The sequence below is a fragment of the Trichechus manatus genome, unplaced genomic scaffold (assembly GCF_000243295.1).
Source record: "Trichechus manatus latirostris isolate Lorelei unplaced genomic scaffold, TriManLat1.0 scaffold00280, whole genome shotgun sequence".
In the NCBI taxonomy this organism is placed as follows: domain Eukaryota; kingdom Metazoa; phylum Chordata; class Mammalia; order Sirenia; family Trichechidae; genus Trichechus; species Trichechus manatus.
In genome coordinates this window covers 33,822-43,288 of record NW_004444216.1, presented here as the reverse complement: position 1 = coordinate 43,288, position 9,467 = coordinate 33,822, and the positions used below count along the sequence as shown (strand labels likewise).

Below are 9,467 nucleotides of genomic sequence, written 5' to 3'. Positions count from 1 at the left end.
ACCATATGGTTGCATTTAACTTACTTTACTCATTGGTTTAATAAATATTTTCTGTTTATAGCTGCTTTTTCAGGGCTCACACATTTAGAAGAGTTAGACTTATCAAACAACAGTTTGCAAAACTTTGACTATGGAGTATTAGAAGATTTGTATTTTTTGAAACTTTTGTGGCTCAGAGATAACCCCTGGAGATGTGACTACAACATCCACTACCTCTACTACTGGTTAAAGCACCATTACAATGTCCACTATAATGGCCTGGAGTGCAAAATGCCTGAAGAATACAAAGGGTGGTTTGTGGGAAAATATGTTCGGAGTTACTACGAAGAATGCCCCAAAGACAAGTTACCAGCATACCCGGAAACATTTGACCAGGATACTGAAGATGACGAATGGGAAAAAATACATAGGGATCACACAGCAAAGAAACAAAGTGTAAGAATCACTATCGTGGGATAACTTCAAAATTGTTCTAGTTGTAACTGGTTTTGTATTTGCTATGCTAGTGTCAGAAAATCTTACGTTTACATTTTGATGAACTGTGTTGCCTATTTATGCAGGGTCATCCAGCTAAAGGAGGGTTTCTTTAGTTATTATTATTGTGACGATCATAGTAATCAAGGGAACATTCTCATCCTGCTTGCCTGTCTGTTTGTGGAGCAGCCTCTGGTGACACTTCGATTCCACACTGGTTACCTGCAGGAGTTGGGTCCTCATGATGGCATTAGTATTTCATAATGTCCTGTATAAATGTTTTTACTGCTTTTCGAAAATAATAATAAAAATTGGTTCATTTTTACATGCCTTTGGATGGCTGTTTGTACGTACCCAGAGATGATCAAAATGAAGATACAAATGCTTAGTCATAATGAAATGTTATCCCCCCCCTTTATTTTTCCAGTAAGTCAATGTATGTATTGAATCTATTTCCATTTCGGCTTCCTGTGCGTTCCAAAATGAGATTCTGGTAACCCCAAAATTCTCAACCACTTTTAGCTGATCCTTAGAAAACACTGTCCACTAGACCTGAAAGAGAATTTGTCTCAAGCAACAAATCAAGAATATGAGAATTATACTGGAGCCTGGTCAGAAGATGGGACTCCAAGAAGCAGTTGTAGATGGTGCGAATCAGGAGCCCTAAAGAGGTACAAACGCTAGTGACGTGGAAACAGCATTATGTTTTGAGCAAGGTTCGGACTCGAAAGCCACCTGTCAGTGGGGAAGGGTCTGAGTCTCCCTGCTAAGCTTAGTATGTCAAAGGGCATAAATAACGGGTGAAATTAGGATTCAGGCTCAGGATTTGGGATGAAGCAGAAACAAACAGGACGTAATATCAGAGGCAACTAATTGAGGGAGTGGACAGCACCTGAGACAAGCCCCACAATTTGGGTTTGCAGATTAAAATCATTCACCTGGAGAAACAGATCATCAGAAAAAAAGGAAGTACTTGGAGACCTTAAATCCTTGACCCCATCAGTTTGCATTTACATAGTTGATTATACTCTACATAGAGAGAAAAATAAAGCAAAAAGAAATATATATCTATTCGTAGTGAAGTATCATTTTTTTCCTTTTCCTTTTCACATTGAATTGGATACATGTTTGTTTCTTATATCAAGGTACTCCTACAAAGCTTAGCAACAGGTCTTAATTTGATACTTGCATAAATTCCCTAAACATAGAAGACGGTACAGGACAAATATTTTATTTCTAATTTTTACAATATCTCTCTGAGGTAGGTAATATTATCTGCCTTTTACAGATGAGTTAGCCAAGGCTTAGAGTTTAGGTAGCTTGGGCAAAGCCACAGTTGACAGGTGGTGACAGATGATAGGGCCAGGCTTTAGGTCAGCCTAAGCCCTTTCTGCTATCCAGGGCTGCAGAACGTTCTGAAAGTTACCCTTGGCCCATGACTACCTGGCATCAGAACTTCCAGAACCTGAGCCAAAAAGAGGAGCAGGTCCCAGGAAGATTAAGCCTTTCTTTCCAGGAACACTCATGAGAGATTTGGCAGGAGTCTTTGGACAGGAGTTTAAGACATTTAAATCTGTATAAATCTGCATAGGGAACCAGGAGACAAAGGGGAAGAAAACTGGAAGAATTGCCAGAGCTAATGGTTCAGGAAATGGCTGGTATTGTGAGGCTCTAACCACTCAGAAAGGAGCCCTGGTGGTGTAGTGGTCAAGCGCTCATCTGCTAACCAAAAGGTTGGCAGTTCAAACCCACCAGCTGCTCTGAGAGAGGAAGATGTGGCAGTCTACTTCTGTAAAGATTTACAGACTTGGAAACCTTATGGGGCAGTTCCACTCTGTCTTATAGAGTTGTTATGAGTCAGAATCCATGACAACACAACAGAGTTTTACCACTCTGCCCACTTTTCCAGTGGTTTGGCCCCTCCTTTCAGTCAGCAGTGGAGCCTTAGAGGTATTCATCCTGTGTGACTCAATAACATGAAAATCCCCACATTATTCCCTATGAGGCTTCAGAGGCAGATGTTGAGTTTGAAACCAGAGAGATGTAACAAATTCATTTACTATTGTTCATAAACTCCTAGAGTGGAATATTAAGGACATGGGACCTGAAACAGCCAAGATTTGATGTTGGAGAAAGTCCGGTGGAACCTCAGCAGGAGACCAGAAGCATATAGTGGGGCATGAGGGCCGTGGGAAGAAATGAGATTTAATCTTATTCACAGAAAGGGCTATGTCACTCTCAGGTTTAATTTTTGGAGGTTAGTTGGGGATTTTTTTTTAGCTGATTTTTATATTCAGTATCACCCCCAAGGATCTATTTGGAAATAAAGCTCTGGAACACAGTGCAATAGAAGTTGATTCAGACCATCGATAATTAAGTCAGTTGGAGTTGCTAATACCTCTCAGGGTCAAAACTGAAGTATATTTTTTGAAAGCTTAAGATTTGCCCCTTCTCTCAATCAGAGTTTGTACTTTTTCAGGGAAGCATAATTGATAACTGATTGAATGAACAATTAGGCACTCTCTCTTCTACAAAGTTCTTACTTGGTAGTTACTTTAATAACGTGCCTTTGGATCTTCTTTCTGTTCAGTAGATGAAGTTGAGGAGATTAAAAAAAATAAGTATATATTATAGTAGTCAGATATGGCAATTCTGAGATATACATATTTGCACATGTATGGTCACTATCACTTGATTGTTTGGATAAGTTTTTTAAGTTTCCTGCTAGTCCTAAGATTCTCTGATTTTTCTGAAGTAAATAGGATTTACTGTAAAATGAGACCTCCTGAGCCCTAAGCCTGAGTCAGCTCTGACTTAATGCCTGCTTATTGGGAAAAATATTTAACCTGAAATCGCTCCGCTTTTTCACCTCCTAACCCTCCCCTCCTCTGGAGCTTATGCTCTGGATAAATTTGCGTCTGTTTCTGAAAAATCAGAACAAGTCTTCTTTTCTGGCTAATAGATGGAAGAGGAATTCACTCTGGCGAATCTACTTATGTACGTACATTCTCTGAGCCCTGGAGGTTTCTTTCTACAGGAGGTGGGGGTGTTGGTGGATTGAGGGCAGGTGGGTATAATTCATGACTAACAAATCAGAGTCTACGCTAAGGTGCTCCTGACAGAATGAGTAATATTAAAAGGAATGTGGCGGCCTACCAAATCACAATCACTTACAAATTGTTTCATAAATTCTGTTCAGAAAAATTTCAATATCACATCCTATGAATCATAGTAGCATAACAATGCAATCCGAGGGGTATTCAGAAGTCTAAGCTTCTTCTAATCTTGCCAGGCATTGAGTGGGTGGAGAAAGACTGCAAAAGGCTGAGCAGGGCTTCATGTCCCCAGTATGTCTGTTTTACTCAGGCTCAACAATGCAACTATTGGCCTTAAAAATCGCACTGTGTACTCTTGCCAAATGTTTGTGAAAGTGTTTTAGCATATACTCTGCATGCTTAGCTATCACCATATTATAAAAACCATTTCCCTTCCCTGCTCCTAACTGGCTTCTAAATATTTTTAAATAACATTTAAAGTAAATTCTCTTCTAAAGTTTTTGTAAACATAAGGATCACAACAACTGCTGTGGCCAAACAGCCCAAAAGATCAGCCAATATTTATCTTCAGTCTAACAATCAGCCAAACTTCTTGCCACAGGTGTGTATGATTCTAGACACACCAATAGATGAACTGACCTTAGCTGGCAGGAAGAAAAACTGGAAAAGCTGAAAACATCTGTGATGTTGGCTTTTACCTTTGATACAAGTAAGGTTGCTAGCATTAAAGTGGTTTTATTAAATAGTCTTTGACAAATTTAAAAATAGTACAAAGATGACACAGACATTATACTTACTTCCTTAAAAAATAAAGGTCTACTCAGGCTTGCATGCCTAATTGCTTCCATGATAAAGAGATTTGTACTAAGAATTTCACTTCCGGATAAACATTAAATATTTTTTAAATAGCAACAAAATATCAAAAAGTTTAAAGTAAGAAAATATTTTTAGGCTACATTAAATCTCAGATACCAATATAAACATATAAACTACCTAAGATATACATATATATATGTACATATATATAAATGATAAACCAAAAAAAACACAAACCTGTTGCCGTCGGGTCGATTCTAACTCAAAGTGACCTTATAGGGAGAGTAGAACTGCCCCATAGGGTTTCCAAAGAGCAGCTGGTGGATTCAAACTACGAACCTTTGGTTGGCACCTGAGCTCTTAACCACTTTGCCACCAGGGCTCCATATATATATGATACCTATCAGATATATCATCATTATCTGACATAATGAACATGTAGTCAATTTGCCCATTGAACAGTAGGGAATTTACCTTAGGCATTTTCATTATTTGACTTTCTCTGTACTCTCTACAAGAGCCCTGGTTGTGCAGTGGTTAAGCACTAGGCGGCTAACCAAAACGTCAGCTGTTTGAACTCACCAGCTGCTCTGCAAGAGAAAGATGTGGCAGTCTGCTTCTGTAAAGATTTACAGCCTTGGAAACCCTATGGGGCAGTTCTACTCTGCCCTATAGGGTCACTATGAGTCAGAAATGACTCGATGGCAGTGGGTTTGGTTTTTGGTTTTTATGCTCTCTACAAAAGTTACAATCTCGTTTTCCCATTTCCTCTCCATTCCAAGCTTCCCAGTGGGCTCTGTGGCTAAACTTCATGTGGAAGCAGCTTAAAAAAAAAAAAAAAATCTAGGGAAGGTTTATAGTATTTTATCCAGATTCCTCTTATTTTCCTTCTTGTCTCTAACCTCTTCTAATCCCCAGAATTATATCCCAATTCTTCCTGTCTTAAATTGTTAGGCACATTGCTGTTTAATAACTCTTTTCTCAGTTTTCATGAAAACAAAAAGAAGTGGCTGTTACAAGGCATCACCTAAACTTCACCTCCAAGGTAGGTTTGGACCCTGGCAGAATCACATACAGACCAAATCCAAAAGACTTCAACGGCCATTTTCTGCTTCCTTGCCCCATGGCTTCTATAACAGAATCAGAGCTTCAGTTACAGGTTCCCGTATCTCTAAATATAATAATGACTCCAAGATACCCAGTAAGAGCTGACCATATTATAACCTCTTTAAATGGTTGCAATTGACATTCACATTGCCTAAGACTGTAACTTAAGTCCCCTTTGATTTACACTTTTCTTTATATTTGTTTAAAGACAGCACAGGAAAGCGAGATAAACAGTTGTAATGGAATATATTTACCGACAGATTTCAAAGTTTTCGGTTTGAGAAGACAACCACGAAAATTCAAACGCAGCACATTTAGACGCCACCTTTGCAAAGTAGACACTACATATTTATCGATAGCCATACTTTTCATTGTGGAAAAATCAATCTAGAAAGGATAAACAAAAAACATTAAGAAACGAAAAAGATCAGTTTCAGGTACAAATTTAAAATATTTTAAAGTACTAAAATCTCATCATTTCCAAATAGAAAAGAGATTGAAATGTTAGTTTAAGAGTGCTCTATTTAGTAGAGTATGCAAATTCCATAAATAAAGCAAAGAATATATATATATATATTCCTGATTGGAGTGGCTAATAAAAATACAGTACATTAGGAATAAAAAAGGTAAATGTAAAATGGTTTATTAACATATGAGATAATGTCCAGTCTCTCTTGTGAGTTGAGATATACAAATTAAAGTAACAATGAGATATTAGATATCAAAAAGTTTGATTCGAAAGAGGTGGGAAGAATTTGGAGCAAAAAAATACATAACTTCATACATTTTTGTGATTATAAATCAATCTAACCTTTAATCTAACAATTCTACTTCTAGGAATTTATCCTGCAGATATAATTATACATGTGTACAAAAAACTGAAAAACAATATATTCACTACAGCATTATAATAGCAAAAGATTAGATTCAACCTAAATGTCCTTCAGTAGGAAACTGATTAAATAAATTGGGAGACTTCCATACCACAGAACACCAAACAGAAGCTGAGTTCAGGGCAGAAAACACAACTAGTAAAAGAAACCTAAACTGATAAGATTCAAGTGTGACACTCTCTAGTTGACTGATTCAATTCTGGGGCAAAGTTCACAATATCAAGAGAACTTAATGAACTCAAATCCTTCATGAAAATCATTCTTCACTGCCAAGCTTTTTATGCTAAATCTCAGAGCTCAAGGTTATATTATTTTAATGGAACCTGGAGAGCAGACATTCTATGCTGTCAGAAAAGCAAATGACAAATGTATATAGTATATTATACTAAATATAGAAATATTTAGTAATTAAGAGCACATACTTGTAATCAGCAAGATCAGATTTTGAATTCCATCCTAGCCACTTAGTTTGGGCAATTACTTAACTAAGTCTTAGTTCTTTCATCTATAAAATAGGAAAATAATAGTGCCTAACTCACTGCTGCAGGGATAAATTGAGAAATGCAAGTAAAGTGCTTAGCACAGTGCCAGGTATATAGACAGCACTCAATAAATATTAGCTACTTGTATTAGTTCAAAAAACATAATGAAGCAACACAGAACACGGAGTGAAGAAATAAAAGTCAACTGAAAAAAGTGAGCATGAAACAGGGCTAAAATATACAACACGTGGTAGTACAAAAACCAGTTTGACAGTCTTAGTGCATGTGCATGCACACAGACATGCACACACACACACACATATTTCCTGTTATTAATTCCTAGCCAGGCACCTCTGTAGTATTCTTTCCCTAGTACCAGTGTACTATTCCTGTAACCTGGAACATGTCTGTGCTTCTCATTCCAAAGAGACATTGGAGAGAGGCCTCAGCCAACAACAGAAAACAAGCATATATTTTGTCCCCTTGTAGCTTTTCTGTTTCCTGGATGATATTTTAATCTGAATAAAAATGACATCAATCAATGTTGCAATGACAACATTTTCCCTGCTGTCTAAAGTCCAGTCAACAGCTGACTTCACCACCTATCGTTACTTGCTAATAATTGGAGAACTAATGACATCATGTGCTTAGACTGACCAATGAATAGGTGGCCTGGGGCCATTCATCAGAAATTCTAAAATATCCACAAAAGAAACTAAGAGCGGTTGACAAAATCAGGGCTCTAGCTCCATAATCAACTCATCATCTTTACACCCATCTGGCACCATCCCACCCTTGGCTGCATTGTTCTACTCTCACCCTGTGCATCAATGGCAAGAAGAGAATGTTCTTTGGAAAGACCCTGGGAGTCAGCCGAGACTTCCATCTTAGCTCACCCATCTGAGCTCACAAATTAGGTATTCCTGTCTTAAGTTCATTTTTAGTTTAAGACAGTGTTTCTAAACTAGCATGCATCAGAATCATCTGGAGGGATTGTTAAGACACAGATTGCTGGATGCTACCCCCAGAGTTTCTGATCCCTCAGATCTGGAATGGGGCCCAAGAATTTGCATTTCCAAGTTACTGGGTGATGCTACTATTGCTGGTCCCTGGACCACACTTTGAGAATCACCAGTTTAAAGTAATAAATCTCTTACTTATGTGACATATTTGGAAGTGTTACTTTTGCCTTCAAAAACCTGTAAAGAAGAAAAAAATGAATCCGAATGGTCTGGAAGAGAAAGAATATGTACAATATTAACATCAGGACAGATCCTTCAGAAGCCTAGCCAGAGTCAGAAAAAGCCAACTTTTCTACCCAGAACCTCACTGGGTAAAGACAGCAAATATGAGTACATGGCAGTGAATAACAAAGCCAGAATAGAAAGACCCCTTATGTGCATGTTATGTTGCCCCTCATCTTCAATTACTCTGCCTTTATTTGTGAATGTCCAAATGTGGCACAATTATGAATGAACACTTTTAGCACCAAGAATAGCTTTGTTCAGAAGAAAATGAGAAATTGGATGTTTATAAACTTAAACTTTCAGCAGAAAATGTCACCAATACCATCATATTCAATGTTACGGTGTATCAACCAGCCCTGGTCACTCAGAGCACACAAAAATCTCTGTGCTCTTCATTTTTGCTATTCATACCTTCCTCATCATCCAGGTACACTGAGGTCACAACCTTCCTTTTCTCTGGAACTATCCCTTCTGAATTATGAGCTATGAAAAGGCCATTACAAATTACACACTCTAAACTGTCTTTCCCATAGTCAAGGACGAAATATATAGTCTGTGCTCATAAAAAGGAAGAAGACATATTAATAATGAACCCAGGATGAGGTACAAATCACTCGATATGATGAGGTTTTATATTTCAATCGAAAAGATAATATTAAATTTATTTCTACCATTAAAATTAGAAAACACTAGTGATGTATTTCTTAGGATAACATTATTACCTTTTTTATCTCTTCCTTCAGGCTTATGCCTGGACAAAAGAAAAACAAAGAACCTGTAGTTGGTGGCCACATAGAAGCGAACAGGGAAGAAGATAATCCTACTACATTTGTCTCAAGCAGTTCATTCTCCTTTAATAATTAAGATAAGAGAATTGCTTCAAATGGCATCTACTTACAGCATTCCACAATGAGCTTGCTTGTGTCATCAACATCCAGGAGCGACTAACTTGGCTACAAGCTATCAGATCTCTTATACTGAGGTAGAGGAAAATCTAAACACAGAGAAAAGAAATATAGAATTTTGAAAAATAGATGAACTTTGATGTAACTCTTTTACAATTTCTGTGTTAATAATGTAATAACTATACATTGTGGTAGCAGAGGTTTAAGGGTTGGACTTTTATCTGAAGACAGGAATTTTATCTGAAATACTCAAATTTATCTGCTGAAGCCTTTGATATAATGTGACCCTTTTTAATTTAAATGTAATTCCAAGCTTTCCTACATAAAAAAAAATGATACTATCATGCACAACTATTTCACATTGGTATTTGAAGTAATAAAAAAGGAAAGAACTTTGAAAAATAATACTAAATAATATTAAAACCTTAAGACTCTGGGAAAATAACAAAGATATATAGAGATATATAAAAATATATAAAGCAAGTTT

At 37.2% G+C, this 9,467-nt stretch overlaps 2 protein-coding genes across 2 annotated transcripts in view; one reads left to right on the top strand and one right to left on the bottom strand.

The window, feature by feature from the left end:
- LRRC17 (leucine rich repeat containing 17) overlaps positions 1-459 on the top strand; it is a 20,320-nt gene extending 19,861 nt beyond the window's left edge. Inside the window, exon 2 of the mRNA XM_012559603.1 lies at positions 62-459. Within this exon, the coding sequence (XP_012415057.1) occupies positions 62-459 (398 nt within the window). The remainder of the gene's footprint in view (positions 1-61) is intronic.
- The window catches only part of LOC101340881 (F-box/LRR-repeat protein 13-like), a gene marked incomplete at its 5' end in the record, with an annotated part of 160,317 nt that extends 151,248 nt beyond the window's left edge, over positions 1-9,069 (bottom strand). The window contains 2 exons of the mRNA XM_004390065.3: positions 5,708-5,840; positions 8,974-9,069. Coding sequence (XP_004390122.1) covers positions 5,708-5,840; positions 8,974-9,069 — 229 coding nt within the window. The remainder of the gene's footprint in view (positions 1-5,707; positions 5,841-8,973) is intronic.
- Positions 9,070-9,467: the final 398 nt, after the last annotated feature.